Source organism: Bacidia gigantensis (genome assembly GCF_019456465.1).
Source record: "Bacidia gigantensis strain McMullin 20006 chromosome Unknown contig_245, whole genome shotgun sequence".
NCBI classification, from domain to species: Eukaryota; Fungi; Ascomycota; class Lecanoromycetes; order Lecanorales; family Ramalinaceae; genus Bacidia; species Bacidia gigantensis.
In genome coordinates this window covers 1,310,886-1,333,290 of record NW_025408601.1, presented here as the reverse complement: position 1 = coordinate 1,333,290, position 22,405 = coordinate 1,310,886, and the positions used below count along the sequence as shown (strand labels likewise).

The following is a 22,405-nucleotide window of genomic DNA, read 5'->3' as shown; positions in this document are numbered from 1 at the left end:
TATTCAGGTGCACCGCTCATTTTTGTGACTCCATGCCTCATGTCCCAAACTTGCAAAGGCACTCCTTATCTTTGTATATGACCCAGAGCTGCTCGATGATTGCACAGGGTGACACTTTAATGACCTCGTGACTACCTGTTGAAGGCTAAGGGTGTAATAGTTGCGATGCTGCACCCTGGATTTGTCAAGGCTAACCTCGACGTATGAAATGGCAGAAGCTGTAGAACCTGAAGAAGCAGCCCTAAACTGGGAGGGTGGGGTTGAAAAGCAAAACCTTACAAGAAACAGAGAGGTTCTGGCATCTAGAGGGATTTGAGCTGGAATGGTAGTTTGGACGGACCAAACGCCGTTCTGCTCCTAATTAATACCCAAAAGCAGGTATTTCGCATATGGACAATTCAACATGGTATTGTACGAAAAACTTCACCTTTTCATAGGGTCAACCAGCTACAGGATACCCGATATGACTATCATCTCTAAGGAGACCAGGTGTCAAACTGTGAGCTCTGGCAGAACTAACGAAACACATAACATCTGGCTTTCCGCTGAGAGATGAAGTAAGAATACGTATCAGATAGGCGGAGGGAGGCAGCCACATTCAGTGGCGAAAGGTTGTGGCCATTGTAAAGGATATCGTGCATAAGTCAAAATGTTTGGTCCACGGGTTGGTCAGTTCGAAGAGGGTCCTGCCCAGTCCTATTCCCATAGCGTTTTTGGTAATGATAAGGCTCTACTTCCCAGGAGATGCCTCAATAGTAGGTCTTCTATCTCCCAACGTTGACATGAAGACCGTCAATTGGACGAACATGCTAGCTTCTAAGCCTTGGAGGAGTTAGCGTCAATCCGATAAGATTAGCTAGCCTCCCGTCTTTCCATGAACTTTGAGAAGAGCCGCACAGTCAGCACATTTCAATTGTCCATATCCCTTGAGTGCTCGTCAATGTTTATTGGACCTCGCTAAACATGTTGCATGATATTCACAGCTACTCGTCACCTCAACTGAGTATTGAATGATCTGCAAGTCCCGATGTGGGTTTTGATATGTCTCAATGTCTAGCTTTCCCGGGCGAATCTGTCTATAATGGGTTTAGAAAGGCAGAGATTGCCAGGCGGCTAGGACTTGACGCACATGAAATCAATGCCATTTATATCCATTTCGTCAGTCTGAGAGAACCCCTGAGAGAACCCTTGAGAGCCAACGAACCAGTCGACCTTGATGTCGAGGCGCTGAAAAAGCTGCTACCGAAAGCGAACCCCTGTTCTGATAACGTGTCTAATCTCAACCCTTCGTCTAAGGAGTTCTTTGTTGTCCCTCGGACATTATCACCTTGGAGCAGTAAAGCAACAAACATCGCTCATGTGTCCCACTTCGAAAGCTCCATCAAGCGGATTGAGCGAGCTGTGAATGTGGTGATCACATCGAATAGAGAAGTGAATCTTGACCTTGCACACGACCTTCTCTACGATCGAATGACCCAAGTCCTCTTGAGCAGCTGGCCAGATCCTAATGTGCTTTTCGCGGAACCTCAGCCTGCTCCTGCCGCCATTATTGATCTGCATGGGGGGAGCAATCTGCCCCACGATGCTTTACAGGCAACCAACAAGGCGATGGGATTAGCCCTAGACGATTCCGAGATCGAATATTTGATCGACGCATACTCAGACAAAGGCCCAGTCGCCAGAAATCCGCGAGATGTGGAGCTCTGTATGTTCTCTCAAGTAACGTAACCCATGTAAAACATTGGGGACCTATCTTTGACCTCTTTAGATCAATTCTGAACACTGTAGGCACAAGAACTTCAATGCTTCGTGGACAATTGACGGCATAGAAAGGCCTCAGTCGCTGTTTAGCATGATCCGAAGCACACATACGGAGAACCCGAAGTATACAATTTCTGCGTATAGTGACAATGCTGCTGTGATCTGTGGTCCTGAAGATGCCCTCCATTTGGCGCCCAATCCTGCTTCCGGCGAGTGGAACGGAAATTCCGAGCAAGTTCATCATGTGATCAAAGTGGAAACACACAATCACCCAACTGCGATAAGCCCCTTTCCAGGTGCGGCCACTGGGTCTGGTGGCGAGATCAGAGACGAAGGTTCTGTCGGGCGAGGATCTTCTCCTCGAGCTGGACTTTGCGGCTTCAGTGTATCGGATCTGAATATACCGAACCATAAACAGCCATGGGAAAGAAATGAAGGCCACCCTCATCATGTGGCCTCTAGCCTGAAGATAATGCTAGATGCGCCAATTGGTAGTAGTAATTACAATAATGAATTCGGCAGACCCGCACTCACGGGTTATTTCCGAACACTCTTGACAAAATTGTCGCTTGAAGATGGTAAGGAGGAACTTCGGGGCTATCACAAGCCTATCATGCTCGCAGGGGGTGTCGGTACGGTTCGTCCACAGCACAGTATAAAGAATCCGAACATTGTACATTCGAAATGCTTTGCTGTTGTCCTTGGAGGACCAGCAATGCTTATAGGTGTCGGGGGTGGGAGTGCGTCTTCAGTTACCTCTACTGAAGGGTCTGCTGAACTAGATTTTGCATCAGTTCAGCGCGGTAACGCTGAAGTCCAAAGAAGAGCTCAAGAGGTCATCAATGCTTGTAATGCAATGGGGAATGGCAGTCCAATCCTTTTCGTTCATGACGTTGGAGCTGGTGGCCTTAGCAATGCTTTGCCAGAGCTGTGTCATGATGCAGGATTGGGTGGAAGCTTTGAGCTACGAGATGTCGACAACGCGGGATGCAGTAGCCCCATGGAAATTTGGTGTAACGAAGCCCAGGAGAGATATGTTCTAGCTATTGCGTCAGACAAAATAGACAAATTCACAGCTCTCGCAGATAGAGAACGAGCGAGATACTCGATCGTAGGGACTTTAGAAGGTAATGAATCAAAATATCATCGCCTGATATTAAGCGACTCAGATTCCAAGGAAGTTCCGACTCCTATCGACCTCCCCATGGACACGCTTTTTGGCAAAACCCCCAAGCTCCATCAAAAAGTCCAGTCAAGGAAAATCGGATTGCAACCCTTCGATGCTGGCCTGAGAAAGTATTTACCAACGTTGCAGACCGGCTTCCTAGAGGAAGCGGTGCGAAGAGTGCTTCAGCTCCCCTCTGTTGCCAGCAAGCAATTCCTCATTACCATAGGCGATCGTACCGTTGGTGGTTTGACTGCACGAGATCAGCTTGTCGGGCCATGGCAAGTGCCTGTCGCCGACGTCGCCGTGACGGGGACTTGCCTGAAAGCAGGCATCAAGACTGGGGCAGCGATGGCGATGGGTGAGAAACCCACTATTGCGCTCATAAATCCTGCAGCTTCAGCGAGGATGGCGATTGCAGAGTCACTATGTAATATAGCAGCTGCAGACCTACAAGATGGGCTTGAGAGGATTCGACTGTCAGCCAATTGGATGTCAGCGATCAAGCATCCGGGAGAAGGAGCTGCAATCTATGAAGCAGTGGAAGCTGCCACGGACCTCTGCAAAGACCTGAAGATCAGTATCCCTGTTGGCAAGGTAATCGTCCCCTATTCTCAAGGTTGGACTATGCTGACCGCCCCAGGACTCTACCTCGATGAAGATGAGCTGGAGAGATCGAAGTACGCTTGAAGCGAAGGAAGTCATTGCACCTCTGTCACTAGTTGTATCAGCTTTCAGCATTTCGAGAAACATAATTAATACATGGACGCCGCAGCTTCGCCGCCCTGAAGAATTGGATATTGGTGAAACAGTACTCTTGATGGTCGATTTAGCAGCAGGGCATAAAGCACTTGGTGGTAGCGCTCTTGCTCAAGTCTTCGGTCAAATTGGCGATGAGGCGCCAGATCTGCGCGATGGTGAGCAGGCTTTCCATGTCCAATTGGACTTTACGCCCGCTGAAATGTGACAACTTGTAGTGCAGTTGCTGAAAGACTATTTTGACGCTATCGAACAGCTCCACGAATCAGGCGTTGTCCTGGCCTATCACGACTCCTCAGACGGCGGAATTTTCACAGCAATCGCTGAAATGATGTTCGCTGGTAGGTGTGGCGTTCAACTCTTGATTGACGAGTTCTGCAGGAATGAACCTTCGGATGTCATCTCAACACTATTCACAGAAGAGCTCGCAGCAGTCTTTCAGGTACGTAAGAGGGATATCACGAACTTCATGCGCTGCTTTGCGACGTGCGGCCCCCCATCAGGACTGATAAAGAATATCGGGCGTGTCACTGGGGCTTCGAGTCAAAACTTGACCGTTTACCACGGAGCGACATTGGTCTACCGCAAAACGCGGAGCGAGCTACAACAGCTGTGGTCCAGCACATCTCATCAAATGCAGCGCATACGCGACAATCCGAGCTGTGCTGACGCTGAATTTGCCTCTATCCTCAACGACTTAGACCCTGGTCTGTCGTACAATCTGACGTTCGACGCTACTGATGACCTCCTTCCTTTCAAGACTAAGTTGACAGATCGACTTTTTACGCAGAGACCTCGGGTTGCTATACTGAGGGAGCAGGGCTGCAACGGGGCGCCAGAGATGGCTTTTGCCTTCATGACAGCCTCCTTCACCGCGGTTGATGTTCATATGAGTGATCTCTTGACTGGTCGGGTCTCTCGTAAGCTGGCTTGCCTTCTCATTTAGATACGATAGTTTCACTGACTTTTGCATCTGTTAAGTATCATCTTTTCAAGGACTAGCAGCCGTAGGCGGTTTCTCATATGGTGATGTCCTGGGAGCTGGTCGAGGTTGGGCAGCGAGTGTTTTCATGAACAGGCCATTGCGCGAAGAATTCAAGGCTTTCTTTGGGCGACCTGACACATTCACTGTCGGCGTTTGCAATGGATGCCAATTCTTGACACAGCTAGCCGCCGAGAGCGATGTCATTCCTGGGACGGCCGCTTGGCCCTTGTTCCTGAGGAACACTTCGGAACAATTTGAGGCGCGCTACTCAATGGTAGAAATCAAAGAAAACCCAAGAGCACCGTCCGTATTCCTTTTCGGCATGGCTGGATCTCAACTGCCGATTTCAGTGTCCCACGGAGAGGGGAGGGCACACTTTGCAGGGGCTCAAGACCAGCATCAAGCAGCGAAGGCGTTGTTCGATAGCGGCATGGTGCCATTGAGATACTTGGATAACGATTTGAAGCCTACAGAAACTTACCCATTCAATCCAAACGGCTCACCTAATGGATTAGCTGGAGTTATGAGCAGCGACGGAAGGTACATTTGATCCCTTCTTCTCCAAAACGAGTCGCATTTGGGTTGAGAGTGCTAACCGAATGTGATAGGGTCCTTGCAATGATGCCACATCCGGAGAGAACCGTTGCTAGCGGTATTGGAAGTTGGATCCCTGATGGCCGGGCCAAGGCGTGGGGAGAGGTAGGCCCCTGGGCGAGGCTATTTAAGAGCGCTAGGCGATGGGTTGGATAGCACCATGCTGCGTATGTAAACCTCTCTGTAGAACATAGAAGAAGATCGGATGGGAGGCATTTCAAGAGCGTCGAATATGTCAACATTCGAGATAATTGTTGAGGTAGCCTGCCTCAGCTTCCTGACCTGCCACTGAACAGGCTACTGGCCAAGACCTCCCAGCAGGGGGCGCCGTCGGCCTTGCTTAAACCTGTAATCGACGTTGTGATAAATGCATGCAGTTGCTTGAAGGTGTTTCGTATTTTGTTGAGCTTTGCGTCTCGTGCGGCCGCGCCTTGATACGAGCCCTGGCCATTCAGTGCACTCCCCTCTCTAGCTCTTTGAAATTGGCCAGATGATCTGTTTTCATCGTCCTCATCATCACTTGAAGATACAGATCCTTCACTCGTGCGAACCCCGGTATCTGGGCTATAGTCCTCAGCGACTGTCGCAACGATGTCGGAGAAAAGGACAGTAAGATCAAGGATTGAAAGGATCGCTTGCTTGAGGGAAGCGTGCTTCTTGTGTAAAAAGCACTGATCCTCAAGTTTGGCTATATACTTTTGATGAATCGAGATCATTGCATCGATGTCTTCTGCTTGTGCCATGTCGAGTCGCATCTTTACAGTATTAGCATCTAATACCATGATGAGGAGGTGAGTTAACATCGCATTGGTGAAGTAGAGGAGGCGACTACTATAGCTGTAAAGAGTGTGCACATAGCTTGCTGTGGAACGGTATCGATTCTGTATTGGCAGCTTGTAGAGGCGAAGCAGATACTTGGCCCGATGAAGCTGAGCTAGGAAGACTAGGATGCGCTGATATGTAGAAACAGACGATGGATGGAGAATGTTGGCAAGAGGCCACGGAAGCTGATAATCTATGTCCAATCTCTCGAGGATGTTCATTGACCGGCCAAGCTGTCTTCGGCCTACGTGACCCGACTTCACCTTGACATTTTCAACATTGATGGCGCTAATGTTTGCAAACGACTTCCGGCAGAGGTCAGCGATGATGACTGGGTCGTCCCAGTGCTTTTTGTGGCCATCGAGACGGTCGAAGACGGGCGTGAGGACGAGATTGCTCAAAATACCATCTTTGGAGAAATAAAGATATTCGAAGGCGTCCAGGCAGCTACTGAGGCCACAGGTTTGATCCAGCACTTGGCGAAGTCTGGTTGAAGCAGACAGATGGTGCCTTGTGATCCAGGCGTTAAGAGCTGCATCGAAGAGCTCGGGAAAAGGGCTGAGCAGGTTGGAATCATCTTGTCGACAGATGTTCTCAAACAACATGCCTGCATTCTCACTTTGCCTACCGACGTCTTCTTTGACTGACTGCTGACCCAAGATTTTCAAGAGATAGACGCTCTTACCTGCCTTGAAGATCTCAGAAGTTGCAACATGAAGAAACGTTGGAGCAAAGACTGCGCCACCTCCATTTCTCCTTATAGAAAATTGATTTTGCCATACAGAATCATCTGTCACACTAACGTTATTTCTCTTGATAAACATCTCTTGGTCATTTTCGTCAAGATCGCCGCTTTCAATCCAGCTTTGCAGGGGTTTCAGATACATCGTGAAGCATCCGAGGAAGATCTTTGCTGCACAGTCATATAGATCAGCGTCACCCATCTTCTGCGCAGCACAGGTAGCATCAAAGAGTCCTTCTAATATACCAAACGGCTTTCGTAATTCATGCGCCTCTCTAGAATCTCTCAATGTAGGAATCAGATGGCGGATGTATCGGGTTATCTGGGATGCTCTCTCATACAGATCTAGTAAACTGACCACATAGCCTACGCTTGAGTGTAGAATACTTGATTGCAACTCGTTTAAGGCATCATCTATAATCTTGAGCCGATAGCTAAGCAGGGACTGAAACCTTTGAACAAGGTGCGCATTTTCTTTCCGATTTACGAAGTGCCGGACTCGTCTTAGCTCAGCACCCAGGAGAGAGAATTTCTGGAGCAAACTGTTGACTGAACTTGGCGAAAGCTGCTTAATAGAAATCTCTCGACACTCAATAGTAGTGCCGTTACACTTTTCAACAAAGATAGTCGTAGGTAAATCAAGAAGCATGTGAATGATCTCTCGAACAGTCTGTAGCTCCGTCATGGAGACCTCACTTTGTTCAGGATCATGCTTTCGGCCTTTGTTTTCCTCCGCCCCTTGCCTCCACAATTGATGCTGGATTAAGATATTGACGTCCGTCTCTATGTGTGGTAGAATCAGAGTTTCGGGCTCAGGATCAGCTTCCTGTACAAATGAAGACTCCGAGATCGTTTGCTCGCGCGGTTCTTCCGAAAAGGCCGCTTCACCTCCGTCGGAGTCATCGGAACCATCGGCACCAAAATTCACGTTCTTCCAGAGCCCAGTGTCCTCTTCGACGAAGATAGGCTCTTCATTTGCAAACTCGTCCACAAGGGACTTTGGCTCATCGGGCTCGAGTAGAATGCCGTCTTCTTTACGTGACCGCTTTGCTGGACTGTGTGACAGAAGAAGAAAGAGCGAGAGTACCTCGGGTGTCCATTTCCAGTCTTGGAGCATTAGGTCCTGATATTTACTGTGGAGATTATCTGCAACTTCATCCTTATTTAAAATTCTCAACTTCTCTACAAGTCCCTCGACGTGGGCGTATACTTCGAATTGGTTGGTACGACTTAACGTCGTACTCGCAATTATTTGGGAACATGACACTTTCTGCTGGTCAGACGAGATCCTTGAGGATTTTGATTGATGATTGTGGACGAGGGCTTCCAGTAGATCGCTGACCTCCTCATTCGGCGGCATGACAACCCAAATACCGAATCAGCTAGATATCGTCAGGCTATCGCAAAGACTGAGGCTCATTTGGGCCATGTCTTCATTTACCGTCGCGTCTCTGCATCCGTTGTCTGATTGGCTCACGGATGTTCCCGCAACCTTCGGATGAGCCTAGAACTAGCTTTGGCCTAGAAAAGTGGTATCATACATTTCCTACCTCCTGCAATATTAGAGATGCTGATCTTGTATCCCTAATGGAGACATGGTCACGAATGACGTGTCTCAGATACAGGGTTGCTCTTTGATCTATTCCCTGATTTGCAACTGAAGAAGTGGCAAGGCTACAGATAATTAAGAGACCTTAATTCAACCAACGAAATAAGGATAAATGCCAGTCATGGTTGAAAACGACGCGAGAAGGATCAAATTTTGCAAAGATAACATTTGCCTTACACTCACTTGAATCACATTGCTCAGCTGGAAATTTGCCCAAAAAAATAGAACGAGCTCACTTTCTTAGAGAAGTGTGTCACAAAATTATCGAGTCGGATCCGCAAACTCTTGTCAGGAGCTTTGACAGATTGACAGCAGCGGCTCCCATTGATATAGGCAAACATAGCGGAGAGAAGGACTGTTTGAATCGGGGTTTGACAATATCGAGTCCCTTGAACACCCTTCACCGTAGCTCTTTCTCAATTTTATGAATCTGGACCCTCCCTCTGACTGAGCCTTCCGACGTGACCATTGTTGCCGCGTCTGAGACTCTGCGAACAAATCCTGCGTACAGTCATATATGAGACTCGCTGCTAGCTTCCCGATGTTGCGAACAATCAACACCTATGTCCACAGGCGCAATCAGCAGTGAGACCGAAAACAAATTCCACGAACTAGGGAGTACAGCAGCGTGATTATTAACGAACTCCATTTAGAGCAAATCGGGTTGGGCCAAGATCTAATGCAAGGATTCGACCTCGGAGAGGCAAAACTGGAATGGGGCTCAAATGTCAGATGAAGCTGCTTGAGAACGAAATACGTGTAGAAGCATTTTCTTGGACTCGGGCAAATTGAACCTCTGTTGAAACAGTTTTGTCAATTTTGAGTGAATAGAAAATTCTAGAGAATAAAATTGTGCTGCAGAAGCATTCATAAGTACACAGGTGTCGAATTCAAGAATTGTAAGTGATAAATTTCTCCTTTCCAGCGTTCGTATGCCTGTAGTGCATGTATTAAAAATGAATGACCTCAGGTAGGGAAGCTAGGCTGTTTCACTTGCCATGAATGAAAATGCCTCATTTAGATTACACGTGAGCTGGCATGTGACGCAAATGAGTTGCCTCCCTGCTTATCTGCTGTCCAAAGAATTGGTCAATCCTGTTGCTCTTTCGGCTCTGGCTGGACCCTAGGCGCCCTGGGGATGTTTTGCATATCCCCCAACATTGGAGTCACATCATGTTCAATCCAGAGGAAACACTTTCCACCCCCCTCCTTTGCGAGCCTCAGCACTGCAGTGAGATTGCTAGTTGTCACTATTAGAGGAGACGAGATCCCAGTGGTCATGAAGATGTTGCGAAGAACCATGCCTGGCAATGCAGCTTGGATGCCGGCGACAAATCCTTGGAATGTTTCATTAATGCTGAAGATCATCACAGTTGGATGAAGTTCTTGGTGCCCAGGTATACCCGTGTGTTGACTATCATTGCCATGGCGAATGACAATGGGCATGGTGAGGAGACCATAATCGAGGACGCTGTAGCGGCCACTTCCTAATATCGCTAAAGCACCGATCGACATGTGTTGAAAAGGTGGATTGCCGATCTGTGCTGGTTGGTTTTGAGGCATGACGTTGGGAGATGGAGTAAGCCGCGGGGTATTATCTTGAGGAGTTTTGGCACCCATAGCCGTAGAAGTCTTGCTTTGGGTTATAGAGGTGCGCGCAAGATAGATTCGATGGTGGAAATTCGTTACTTATAGACGAGTGGGCAGTGTTGCACCTCCTGAAGAAGTGTGTTGAATGGCCTAAGGGACCAAAGATTGTACGAGCTTCCGATGACACTTTCAATGAGGGGAAGAAGACATTTCTTGAATGTTCGCGAGAAGAGATTGCTCAACATGATCGCAAGTAGTTTTGTTGGATATCGAACGCTCGGATGAGCCGGCTAAAACAAAAAAAACCATTCCAGTGCTCTGCTTGTAGGCATTGAATCTTCTACTACTTACAGAATATACATTCGTCTACACGTTGCGAGAGAAGATTCATATCATCGCTGCGACGTCATTTCATAAAGCATGCGGCCTTTCCCTCCGAATGTCTATAGCGCCAAAGCATCTCTCAAACGCCGTTTCCCACGGTCTGTCATCCAGCGAAAGAGCCGTGCCGTCTCGGATCCGGTTGAACTGTCAAGCTTGGCTCTGTTTGCTCGGTAGTCGCGGCAGCGGTCGATGGCTGCACATCTGAAGCAGGCATCGGAACTTCTGACACGGGTCGTGACTGAATACCAGATGCTGGTCGTGAGCCCAAGGCACGACTCAGTCGTCGGCTAAATCGATTCATCGCCCCGTCTCCGCCCGGTTGCAGTCGACGTTCTGGAGCTTCTGACTCTAGTTGTCCTTCGTTACGAAGCGTTCTCAAAGCTTCCAAGCGTTCCTGTGGGGTGGCTTGCCGCATCCTGCCTATGTTGAGGGTGGAGAGAATTCGCGAGCGCCGATTCCGTCTCGCTTCAGGATTACCATTTTCCACATCTGGGGGCAACTCCACATCGCGGGTCTCCAGAGAAGGCACGTGGTCTTCTATATCAGAATCGTCTTCCGTCGATGTGGGGTGCAAATCAACACGACTGGCATCTGGATTAGCAAAGCGTAATTGATGCAAGGGGGCATACCGCACATACCACAAAGGACATGTACCCGAGACATTTAGTAGCCAAGGATCAATGCACTCCGGATGAAACTTATGCTTGCAGGGCAGCACTCTGATGTCTTGCCCTTTGACAAAATCATCCGTACACACAGAGCATGCCAGACCATCATCGATAGGATTGCTTGACATGCGAGCTACTCCATCCGGGGCTGCATTTGCGGATATTGTTCTCACCATATCCGGTCCTTCTCCTGTTGACTCTGACATAACGTGGTCTCCAGATTCTCGAGCTTGGTCCGAGGCATCCGGGGCGTTGTTTGGAGCATCCGAATTAGCGGCAGCAAGCTCAACGTCCCTGTTGGTCTCGGCGGGCTTATCATCTTTGTCGCCGAATTTGACGATTGGTATGGTGTCCAGCATTGCTCGCGCGATCCCACGCGCCCTGCTTTGCCTTGGTCGACCAACCGCACGTCGTGGCCCATATCTCTCGGGATGACGATGCGCACGAACAGCTCCAACTATGATGATTATCAAAAACAGCGCCGTGATGATACCGGTAATGCTGTAAAGAATGATCATGGCGACGGCGGTAGTTGGAGACTTCCCTAACACATTCCCGTTGTTTGAACTTGTTCCATTGACCGACGACTGATTGAGGTGGATGTTGGCCATTGCGTTCTGCGGGTTGTTGTTCAAAGCATTGAGAATGGCCTGCGAATCACTTGAAAGGAGCATAGTATACAGTGAACGGTACTGGTAGCCATTGCTCGCGTCAAAGGAGCAGGCATTGGACAAAGCACTGTACAGCACAATGGCTTTTGGCTTCTGGTCATCAATCAAACCGAGGATGCGTGAAGAATCGATGTTGCTGCCCGAGTAATCACTCGGCTCACAGCTGACGTAGCAAACGAAGGAAGGCTCGATGCTGTTGACAGTTTCCGGTGTGGTCAGGAACAGGGGGCCCGCCGGTTGTATTTGCTACCTCAATTTAGTCACCTGAGCGTAACTCGGATGAAAAGCCCATACCTGAAGCTTGTCGAGGTCCCCAGTGAGTCCAGCGTCATCTGTTAGTGGGCGGACCGCGGGATGCATGTTCATGGTGGTATCCATCGTAAATTGCACATTGTTCGTCGCGCCACTGGTGTCATTTAGAGGTTTTGTGTCCTGCCCACGGGCAATGGAGGGCAGTAACAAGATGGCAGCGAGATGGAACACGGCGCGGAGGCGTTCGGGAAGCATGGTGACAGGAGATGATGTCGCCGGTGGCGCACGTCAGGTAACGAGCAGGTAAGGAAGTAACAAGATTCGATGCATGGTAGAGAGAAAGAGAGGAGCAAGATAATAACGGTTAAAGATGAGGTCGCGACAGCCACGGACAATGCTGATGGTGAAATGCGAATGCGATGCTCAGCCGGTATGACGGCTCTATCTATTCGGAAGGGAAGCCCACCACCCGGGCAGGAAGGAAGCGTAATGATTACATGCGTCCCGTCCGATTAGCGCACCGACTTAGCCTAATAGGGCCCGTCACAGCCCCCAAAACGCCACAACCTACAAGCTCCAAGCTACAAGCAGTGGTGCCAGTGCCCGGAAGCTATCTCCTTTGACTTACCTTCCTTAGGATAGTCGTAGTGCTGCTGAACCGGAATGCACGGAAGGTGGTGTGCAATACGATGATGACGCTTTCGTACATAGTCCAACAGCAAGCACTCACCAAAGGCCCATGATGGGAAGCCAAGGCTCTCAATGCCACTGAAGGAGTATCCAAGCCTCCCGTCGGCGCTGCTTCGAAGACGTGGTGTTCGTCAAGTGGCCTTCAGCAGGCCGAGCAGAACCTGAAGTCTTCGTGGAAAAAGAGAGCGGCCCTCTGAACAAAACGGTGGATGGGGGCTTCACATCGCCTTCTACTTTCCCTAGGAGAATATGAGTGAACGGTGAACTTTTATCACACTGACCTAGCCTGAAACCCAGGAATAACAGCAGTGTAGTAGGAAAAGCTGGAACTATCTAGACAGATGCGTGTCCTAGCCAGCTGAAGCTGCTATAGATGTTTGTCTGGTAAACGTTGGTCACAAATGCTTTGCGATGCGCTTTTTTCTCCACTGAGACTTTATCACCTATTAACACCTTCATCAATAGGCGATGACGGCGAGTATACACCCCTCAAGTCTAGCGGCTCGACAAGCAAACATCTTGTTTCATCATTTCACATTCACTTCCCTTCTCAGTCTGTACTACCGTTGCTGCCTTCTTGGTTACTTTGTTCCCTATATCTTTCGTATCCATTGGTCTATCTCATACTATCACTTTTTCTCATCACGCAGTACTGCTCTTGCAAGCAGCTATGCAGTACCTGCCAACCCAGATTAAGATCAATCCTTTCATGGGCACGTGCATACTGCTGTCCTACGTTGGCATCATAGCAGCAATAAGTGGCCATGCCTCACACGCCAAAGCCCCTCGCTTTCCTACCGCCATCGCATCGAACCTCACAAGCCAGCAAGATTTCAAACCACCAACATATCGAAACGTGACTTACGGTGAGGCATGGCTGTATCCAGGCAAACGATTCGGCAAGAGGACCCAGATCGATGATACGAATTGCGAATGTTTCAGCCTTACCGGTAGGTACCTCAATCTAGTCTCTGCGACTACCCATGGCTCATTCAGTCTTCGATAGCAATTTGCTGTCTAGGCAGTCCTGGAAAGGGTGTCTTTTGTGCGCCAGAAGGCATGAACAATACCTGCTGCGGAACTACCTGGTGCCTCGACGGAGAAACATGCTGTGGCGAGTCGTGTTGCGACAAGGTACGCTCCTTTACCAGTTGCACCTTTAGAGTAACCTAATCATTTGGGAGAACTATGACTGTTTGCCATTACCGCAAGTCGGGTGCTGTCGACGAGATCCTCCAGGAGATTGCCCCACGCAACCTTCTTGTAACGATAATTTCTCTTGGGAATGCAATTCAACAAACAAGACAGATTATTATTGCTGTCCTAGCTATGCGCCGTATTGCCGAAACTTCCCACCACAAGGTCTAGGGTGTTATGCTTTCGCCAGCGATCCCGGAGCCTCCTCAGCACCTGCAACTAGCGAAGAGCAGCAGGCTTCAACCCAAAGCTCATCGCCTTCATCATCAGACACACAAGATAACGCGGTAGGGATCAACAGCATGACGGTCTATACTGGCACAACCGCTCTTGCAGACCTGACAGACACACAATGGCCCTTTGGTTTCATCATTCCCCCACCAACGACAACAATACAAGTGACAATAGCGCAAGTCTCCGAATCAGGTACAATTTCCGGCTATTGTCCACCCCTTACCTATTCCGGCGGCTTCGACGTCCATTGGTCCTACATCTGCGAGACACTCACAACGCAGCCACCATCCTCGACCGTGTACTCAGTCGATCCAACCACGATCCCACAGCCATCTTCGAGCAGTAGCACAGCCTCTTCAAGCTCCTCTTCAGAAGAAGTTACATCGACTGGCAAACCAACGCTCTGCTTCAACACCCAAGTCGGCTCTGCCATTCCTTGTTCCACCACCGTATCCGCCACCGATACGACTTTTGACAACTCGCCACCTGGCACCTCCGTCGTAAAATCCACTGCCAGCAGGACTGACAACGGTTCTAACAGCACCACCCGCTGCTTAGCTTTCTTCACGTCTGTCTGCGCCGTCCTCGTGATTTTCCGCCGTCCCACCCGCCAAGAACAGTCAAGATTCCCCGCGACTTCCAAAACAGCTCGTGACGCTCCCGTCAACATGCCGAACGAGGAAAACAAATTTACTGCAGATGGGAAAACAAAGCACGATGACATCACAATAGTTCCGGGCATGGGACGACGGCTATCAGAAGCATCACCTTTGGGACGGGAGATTGTGCCATTCTTGGAAACGGGAAGAGAATTTAAGGAGCATAAGGGTGTTCGGAAAGAGGAAATAAAGGTTGTTCAGGGGAGTGGGAGGAAGCTGGATGGGGTCGAGGAGGAGGCTGGCGAACTGGTGATGCTGGAGAAGGACGCAGTGGTAGAGAAGGCTCGATGAAAAAATTAATAACTAAGAGCAAGATTTTAATCTGCGAGGTGTGCCTGAGTCGTCAATGGTTTGTGATATAGGTGCTCGGATGATAATAACGGCAGCCTTCATTTCTTGTAATCCGCTGGTCAGCACAATTCTTGACTCCTTGTTGGTAGTTTGGAGAGGCGATATTTTAGATAGTTGGTACTTACATGCAAAGCGAGAGCAAGGAAGCAGTCAATTATCAAGGCTGACTTGTACGCAATAATGTTCTGATATTTGTCATGTGCCCTACATCATCTATGTTCTATTTGTTCCCTCGTCATGACGCTCATTTCCTGCATGAGCTAAATTTGATCACCTCTAGGGGCAAAACATCATATCTACAAACTTGAACACAAATGCATTGGCCGCGTCCACGAACCCTCAAAAGTTCGTCGAATATATGGTTAAGGCTCCGGCCTCTTTGTCCCTAGACTATCGCTTCGAGCAGGCCTAATCATTACCCCTGGGGGGAACGTTCCTGTGATTGAGCTCTAGGAGCGAAGGCATTCCCACCGCCGGGTACAGGCCGCCGAGCTTGTGATGGGGTTGCTGCCCCGTTACTTGGAGTTGAGACTTGGCTCTCGGGTCGGCTGTTACTTCTCACCGCCCTGGGTACACCTACCCCTTGGGCCTGTGCCCTCAGCGCATGTAATTGAAAGGGATTCCGAATAGGAGAAGGTGCCCGGATCTGAGCCGGATCGTTAGTGAATGTACGAGGGCCTGCCATTTGTTGACTAGAAGGACCAAAAGATTTTTCGCTATCTTTGGGTGGAGGAGTAGGATTCTTTATTTGAGGTGGAGGGGCAATTGGAGGGGCCTGTCGTACTTGTGAAGACGGAGGCGGGCGTTGCTGATCAGTCAAAGGTCTGGGGTTATGAGTAGTAGTTGGCGGCTGAGGCCATGCTGTTTGCATTTCTTGATCGTGAGGTTGTCTGTTCTTTGAATCGGTGGCAGGCTCTTTGTATTTGGGCGGAGCTCCCTCCTGCGTGTAGGAGGTATAAGCGTATGGATCATACTCTAGACCAGGTCCATTGTAAGGCCGTGGAAGTCTATCAGGCTGCTCAGCTATAGGCCTAATCTTCTTGGGCGCCGATCCCCCAGATTGCCTCCGTTTCCCTTTCGTCGATTCTCGACGCAAAATTCCGCGTACTTCCTCGATCGAAGCGGTACGGTCTAAGTCAGTCGTCTCTGTCGCCCCCGAGATCGACCGCGCCAACGACTTTGGCGTTGTTGGCTCAACATAATCTCTGGGATGATCAGCAGTATCTGCTGCAGGGTGTCTTGAATTGAGGGTATTCAGAGCGTTGCTTTCAGACGCAGGAGGCTGGCGAAATCGAAGAGGGGGAGGGGTAGCCGAATCCCGAGGGTCCGTTGAATCCGCTCCTGTTGAGAAACCTCTGTCTGCGCTCCTGTCCGGGACGTCGGGCTTGTTGTTTGGGTAGAGCCTCTTTTTGTCCTTTGTATCATCATAGTTTTTACGGTTGACGGCAGCCTGGTCATTTGATACTGCAACCGTATAAGTAGGTTGATCAACGCTACCAAGGGCGGCACCTCCTCCTCCAGGTGCATAGATAGGGATCTTTCGAAGTGCTAAGACCAAGGCGCACATGAATTTCGATCGTCGAGCTGCCCGAACTGTCTCATTTGCCCAATTTGATTTGTGGCGAATCTCAACTGTGAGCTCCATCTTATCCATAGCGGCAATGCCAGTGATCTCAACATTGACGTCCGGTTGAAAATCTCGTGAATTGTCCTTCTCCATCACGAAGGTATGGAGCTCGTTTCTCAACAATTGAAGATCCTCAAGTGTGGTGTCGAAACCAATGAAGATTTGAAGTTGCTCGCGCATGGCCTCAGATCTGGATATGTTTTGTATCCAAAGCCCATTGAGAACGACGTTAGGAACCTGGGTTCTCTTGTGCGAGCTGACGTGCTGAAACACTGTGAACAATAACGAGATGTGCTTGACGACCAACTGATCAGTCCCGACATCGACGCGATCTAAAACATCGAATGGATGCTTGACAAAGAGGAATATGCAAGATCCAAGGACTTCTTGAGCCGTTGCAGCAAATACAAAAGACAAAGATAGAATGGCCGTGCCAGCCGTCGCCAACGTGGTAGTGAATGAGGAGTTCAAAAACGCCACGAAAACGAAGATGCACATGATTAAAACCACCGTGCAGAGAAGGTTGTCCAATACATGGATGGCTTGATCAACATCGTGCAGGCTGTTTGAGATCGAATGCCGTTCTTTCCCAAATTCGCAGACAGTCAAAATCATCTCGTCAAGACTAATGTCACCATTTCCGTCTCGATCGAGGACTGAAAATGCTTCTTCGGCTTCTTCGTTAAGGTCAGGCCCGAGAACTTCGACGATGTCCTCCCGATAGAGCGCTTCTTTACCTTCCACCACAAAGCTCATCCACAACCGCTTCGCCAGCGCCTCCGCCGATCTATTCTTCTCCAGAGCCTCCACGACAATTGAATGCGGTGAATTGGGGTTAAACACCTCTTTCCCTGTAACCTCTTGAGCAAGGTTACCAAAGACAGACGTGACCTTGTCCCCAAATCGGCCAACATTCTGCAAAAGTCTCATTGGCGTTGCCGAACCGGATTGCCTCTGACCCGCATGACCGTCCCCGAGTTCTATGGAATCATTTATGACATAATCCTCCTGAGCAAACTCGGGGCAATATGCTGGAAAAAGATTCCGCGATGCTTGATAAAGGAGGCTGAGTAAGTGTATCCTGTGTTTGGAGCCTTGTATCTTGGCGTTGAATTGTGTTCGATGATATCCGATAGAAATGAGCTGGATCAGAAGTTTCTCAGCTAACAAGATCAAAGTCGCTACGAGGAACGCAGCTAGAGTCTTCTGTACGACGGACTCCCAAGGCTTAATCGCGGCCGCGTTTTTATACAACAGGGCGTTGTCGTGTTTTGCACGGTCTGGCGAGTTAATATCTTTTGCATAGGTTTTTGCTTGAGCAGATTGCGTCGGATTGTGCGTCATCACCTATAAGCTATCAATTGAACATTCTGGGGCTAAAGCATCGAAAAGGGAACCCACGGGGATGAAGGTCGCCAGCGACGTTAGAGCCCATCCACACAAGGACAGATAGATCTCGAGAGCTCTGATTACTAGCGAGTATTTTCTCGTGCCTGAGCTGACAATGCCGCACAGGAATTGGAAAATCGCGGGTAAGAACTTGGCCACAAGCTTCGAGACCCACAAACTTAACCATACGATGAGTAACCAAGAGAATATCCAAACAATCCGGACTCCTCCCATGGTAGCATCCTGTTTGGCTGTAGCTCCGATGATGATCGGTATTGAAATCAGAAAGGCCACTGGGAGGACATAGAGAAAATAGCGAGTAACGATGGAGAAATTCAAAATCTTGTTGTAGATATGTCCCATCTGAGTGATCGTATCATTTTCTCCGTCATCTCCACGACCTGTTTTCTTAGCTGTTTTTCGTCGACCGGCGACGTGGCGCTGATAGAATCCAGTTTTTTCGTTCATCTCATGGCCATTGGCCCCTGCCTGATGCTTTTCCCACGATGGTCGACGAGCACCCGTCTTCGTCTCGACCTTGCTGAGAGGTATGTCGATCGTTGCATCATTGGGGTTATTCATTTTTGCTTCCGATATTTGGACGAAGCCTTTCGAGGAACGTTTCGAGTCAGGCATCGACCTGCACCTGGCGAATGAAGTCCTGACGATGGCGCAGTGAGAGAGATCCGCATCGACAGAAAATCGGGAACGGATTGAGGCACGGTTCGGAGCGTTGAAGGGGAGCTCGTGTCTGAAACCTCTTCAATCAAATGACGGCTCTACCTCGTGCGGTTTGCTTGCGAAACAAGGTAAAAAGAATGTGAGCACTGCTAGCAATGCGAAATACAAGACAAATGAGTGAAAAGAAGAACGATGAAAGCGCAAGAGCGGAAAGAAAGTGTGTTTCCGTGGCTGGAATTGTGAATGAGGAGCGGAGGTCAGGCATGGAATGTTTGGATATATGCCAAGACTTCCCCTGAAGATTTAAGGTAAGGTACACACTATCAGCCCTACATATTCTTCCCTTTCCATTCCACTGCCCCCTCAACTCTTTCTCGGATCTTATGGCAGCTCTCAAATTCGTCCGCTCTGTGTGGGAATCTTTTCGCTGCAACTCTGGCCTTGAGCCCTTGTTGCTTGATAATTTGAGGATAAGTGCAGCTCAACCCGGTAAAGTCAAGTTCGAACTTGAGATCCAGAAACAGCATTCCAACCGGCTTGGTACACTTCATGGTGGTACGATAGCAAGCCTAGTGGACTTGGGCGGCTCTCTTGCGCTTGCTTCAAACGGTCTTTATGCTACAGGTGTCTCTACGGATTTAAATGTAACATACCTAAAAGCAGGTAAAATTGGGGACTTGCTTCGAGCAGAGGTCATTTGTGATAAGCTTGGGAAGAATCTGGCATTTACGACCTCTAGCTTCTTTTCGAGCAAGGGTGAGCTTATTGCACGAGGTAGTCATACCAAATATGTGGCTCTTGCTTGGAAAGACCCAAATAACCAGATCGAGCAAATGGAGCCAGAAGGCAAGGCCAAGAGTGAATGATGGATATATCTCACAGCTAGCGGTCAGATCTCACATGAATCGGCGCCGAGTACCTATCTTTTGCAATACTGATCGCACTGGTGTAAAGCCAACAATTTCCATCCTAGGCGGTCCAAATGTCAGATCCACTTCCTTCACCATCGGTGAGCATCGACCAGCTGATATGACCGACTTCGGTCTGGTCTACCCGCCCTTCGACTTCCCGTTCGTGGATTAGGGTAATGGTACTCTCCCTATATCCTACCTGGTGTATCTGGTTTTTCGTTGCCTGTAACACGTCGAGTACCATTGACCAGAGGAATGGGTCCGGAGGGTAGGGTTCATATGCCTCAGCTTCGATTTCAACCCCTTGCAATCTAGTTGCCCAACCTTGATTGATTGCGGAATCTGGATCCTCGTAGAAGTGTGTCCAAGCTTTGGTTATGGCTGCATCTGTGAGTTCGATGAATATGGACGGAGGGATTCGCTTCGCCCGCGGGCCTGAAATTTCGATATCTTAGCATTACTACAATGATGAAAGGAAAGATTTCAGCAACTTGCCTTCAATGCGGCCCTCAATCGTCAGGCTGGTATCTGGAATGGTATACCTGAAATAGTCGGCATTGCTTGGATCCGATTGGATTAGGTTTGCTTGACCTCCATTGCCAATGGTACTATTGACTACCACTGGACTCGTATTCAACAGAGGCAGCGCCTGCATCGAAGAGACAAGGAAGCAAAATGAATCTAGTCCTTTCATCCTGTAGCCTATCAACTCTAAAGGCAGCGTACTTGCGAAGACAGGCTGCACTGATGACCCTGGGAGCGTAGATGAGGAGGCTTCACCATTAATAAAGCTTCAGGGTCAAGTTCAATTGCCCATTAAGCGCAGTGGGGAACTACTGGCTTACCAGGCTTCATGGATGAGCATCTGAGCGAAGAGGTCTGACAGCAGCAACTTGTCCAGCTTGTGGCAAATCAGATGTAGGGTTATTCTTTGACCTGCTTTATCTACCTAGATGGATGGAAGAGGTCATCCTTCTGTCTCTCGAGGTGCAAATCGGTAGCTCAAAGGTGCAGAAATAGCCAAGTCCTTTACAGCGGCTCTTCAATTGCTCCACTCCCTTTTCTTCGCATATGCTCTGACTGGATTCCCAAGACATACCTTGTTCGAAAGATAAAAGTAAGATCCATCATGCGAGCAAAGTAAATCACATGTCCTTTCATTATTGTGAGTCATAGCTTAGCTTTCACAAATCTTTTCTTGCCATTCGCCATTCAAACGCACCTCATCAAAACAGAAACACAAGCAGCGATAAGATACTCAATGCAAATAAGATTCAACATCACCGGACTGACGGACTAGAGCTGACAGCTGTTGAACCCGCTGATTTGACTTGTCATAGACAGCATGACCTATTTCGTCCAACCCCGGGTGCTTTCCTTCCCTTCCATACCTTCACTTGCTTCTGAGAGCCAAGGTATCTTCCGCGCTGTTATTCACGGCCGGTAACAATTCGGTCAAGGTTCTGTCCTTGTCGTTCGACCATTCCGCCTAAATAAAGCTTGATTCTGCCCTTGAGAACGCATATCAGACTTATTCAGAGCGCCTCATCAAAGACCTCAAAGCAGATATCTCCCGCCTATCTTTTGGCCACCATAGTTCTCATGCTACATTAAGGGGCCTTTGCAGCCTGCAGGAAAGCATTTGTACGCCATTGGAGACCACGTTGAATATTGACTCCTTTATGACTTTCCCTCCTCGTTGTTCTCCTTTATTTTTGCTTCCGCCTTATTGGGCCTCTCTCCAAAGATTGTGCTCCCCACGCGGACTTCATTGCTCCCACACTGGATCGCACTCTCAAAATCCTCGCTCATACCCATGCTTAATTCTAACTGCTCTTGCCCCAATCCTAAGTCTTTTGCAACTTGATCCCTCACGTTCCTCAGAGTGACGAAATCCTCATTCTCTTTGCCTTCACTGACTCCCTTGCTTCTAGCGATCGCGCCGATTGTCATGATGCCTTGCAGCTTCAGATTTGGACACTGGTCTCTGACGTGCTGGCAAAGAGCTATGGCGTCTTTTGGTTCAACACCAGACTTCTCTTCCTCGCCAGACGTATTGACCTGCACAAAAATTCTCAATGGCTCCGCCTCATATTGCTTGTCCTTTTCGCAGAGCGCATGCCTTCCTTTCTCCAACTGATCCGCCTTCTTCACCGTATCCACGCTCTCTACACACCATAGATTTGGGATCTGCTCTGCCAATGGCTTGCACTTATTCGTCTGCAAAGCGCCAATGAAGTGCCATCGTATCTCTCGAGGCAGAAGCTGGGATTTCTGGAGAAGCTCTTGCTGATAGTTCTCTCCGAAATGTAATTGATGGTGCGGTTCCCGGTGTAGAGCAAGGACGTCGTTGGCTGGCTTAAGCTTAGAAACAGCAACTAAACGAATAGGTGCTTGAGAAGTCGATGACGCAGACTTGACACGAGAAAGCACCGCAGAGAAGTTGTTACACAGCTGCTGCGCACGAGCTGGATCAATGTGCATTTCAATATTGCCGTCTGTCATGATGGGACGATTCAGCTGACCATGCTAAACCTGTAGAGATAACTACACAGTATGTCATGACTGAAATGAACGTAAATATTGGTACCCTAGACCTCGCTCTAGCTTCCCGAAGAGCCGCCGGCACTCCTCCTTAGGGCCTCGTTCTAGGTCCCTCTAGAG

General features: G+C 49.0%; 8 protein-coding genes across 8 annotated transcripts; 3 read left to right on the top strand and 5 right to left on the bottom strand.

Moving 5' to 3' along the window:
* Positions 1–1,041: 1,041 nt before the first annotated feature.
* On the top strand, positions 1,042–5,420 carry KY384_005461 (uncharacterized protein; the record flags this gene model as incomplete). The annotated part of the gene is made up of 6 exons (XM_044813961.1): positions 1,042–1,724; positions 1,789–3,523; positions 3,570–3,843; positions 3,904–4,605; positions 4,667–5,210; positions 5,279–5,420. 6 exons carry the CDS (start codon positions 1,042–1,044, stop codon positions 5,418–5,420), a joined length of 4,080 nt encoding a protein of 1,359 aa, XP_044669262.1.
* A 113-nt stretch (positions 5,421–5,533) lies between these two features.
* KY384_005460 (uncharacterized protein) lies at positions 5,534–7,945 on the bottom strand (the record flags this gene model as incomplete). The annotated part of the gene is made up of 1 exon (XM_044813960.1): positions 5,534–7,945. The coding sequence occupies one exon, from the start codon at positions 7,943–7,945 to the stop codon at positions 5,534–5,536; it is 2,412 nt and encodes an 803-aa protein (XP_044669261.1).
* A 1,581-nt stretch (positions 7,946–9,526) lies between these two features.
* Positions 9,527–10,057, bottom strand: KY384_005459 (uncharacterized protein; the record flags this gene model as incomplete). Its single annotated transcript, XM_044813959.1, has 1 exon — positions 9,527–10,057. One exon carries the CDS (start codon positions 10,055–10,057, stop codon positions 9,527–9,529), a length of 531 nt encoding a protein of 176 aa, XP_044669260.1.
* A 457-nt stretch (positions 10,058–10,514) lies between these two features.
* On the bottom strand, positions 10,515–12,257 carry KY384_005458 (uncharacterized protein; the record flags this gene model as incomplete). Its single annotated transcript, XM_044813958.1, has 2 exons — positions 10,515–11,996; positions 12,045–12,257. 2 exons carry the CDS (start codon positions 12,255–12,257, stop codon positions 10,515–10,517), a joined length of 1,695 nt encoding a protein of 564 aa, XP_044669259.1.
* Positions 12,258–13,362: 1,105 nt separating this feature from the next.
* Positions 13,363–15,073, top strand: KY384_005457 (uncharacterized protein; the record flags this gene model as incomplete). Its single annotated transcript, XM_044813957.1, has 2 exons — positions 13,363–13,642; positions 14,061–15,073. 2 exons carry the CDS (start codon positions 13,363–13,365, stop codon positions 15,071–15,073), a joined length of 1,293 nt encoding a protein of 430 aa, XP_044669258.1.
* A 475-nt stretch (positions 15,074–15,548) lies between these two features.
* Positions 15,549–18,731, bottom strand: KY384_005456 (uncharacterized protein; the record flags this gene model as incomplete). Its single annotated transcript, XM_044813956.1, has 2 exons — positions 15,549–18,107; positions 18,162–18,731. The coding sequence occupies 2 exons, from the start codon at positions 18,729–18,731 to the stop codon at positions 15,549–15,551; spliced, it is 3,129 nt and encodes a 1,042-aa protein (XP_044669257.1).
* Positions 18,732–19,213: 482 nt separating this feature from the next.
* KY384_005455 (uncharacterized protein) lies at positions 19,214–19,696 on the top strand (the record flags this gene model as incomplete). The annotated part of the gene is made up of 1 exon (XM_044813955.1): positions 19,214–19,696. One exon carries the CDS (start codon positions 19,214–19,216, stop codon positions 19,694–19,696), a length of 483 nt encoding a protein of 160 aa, XP_044669256.1.
* A 1,725-nt stretch (positions 19,697–21,421) lies between these two features.
* Positions 21,422–22,246, bottom strand: KY384_005454 (uncharacterized protein; the record flags this gene model as incomplete). Its single annotated transcript, XM_044813954.1, has 1 exon — positions 21,422–22,246. The coding sequence occupies one exon, from the start codon at positions 22,244–22,246 to the stop codon at positions 21,422–21,424; it is 825 nt and encodes a 274-aa protein (XP_044669255.1).
* Positions 22,247–22,405: the final 159 nt, after the last annotated feature.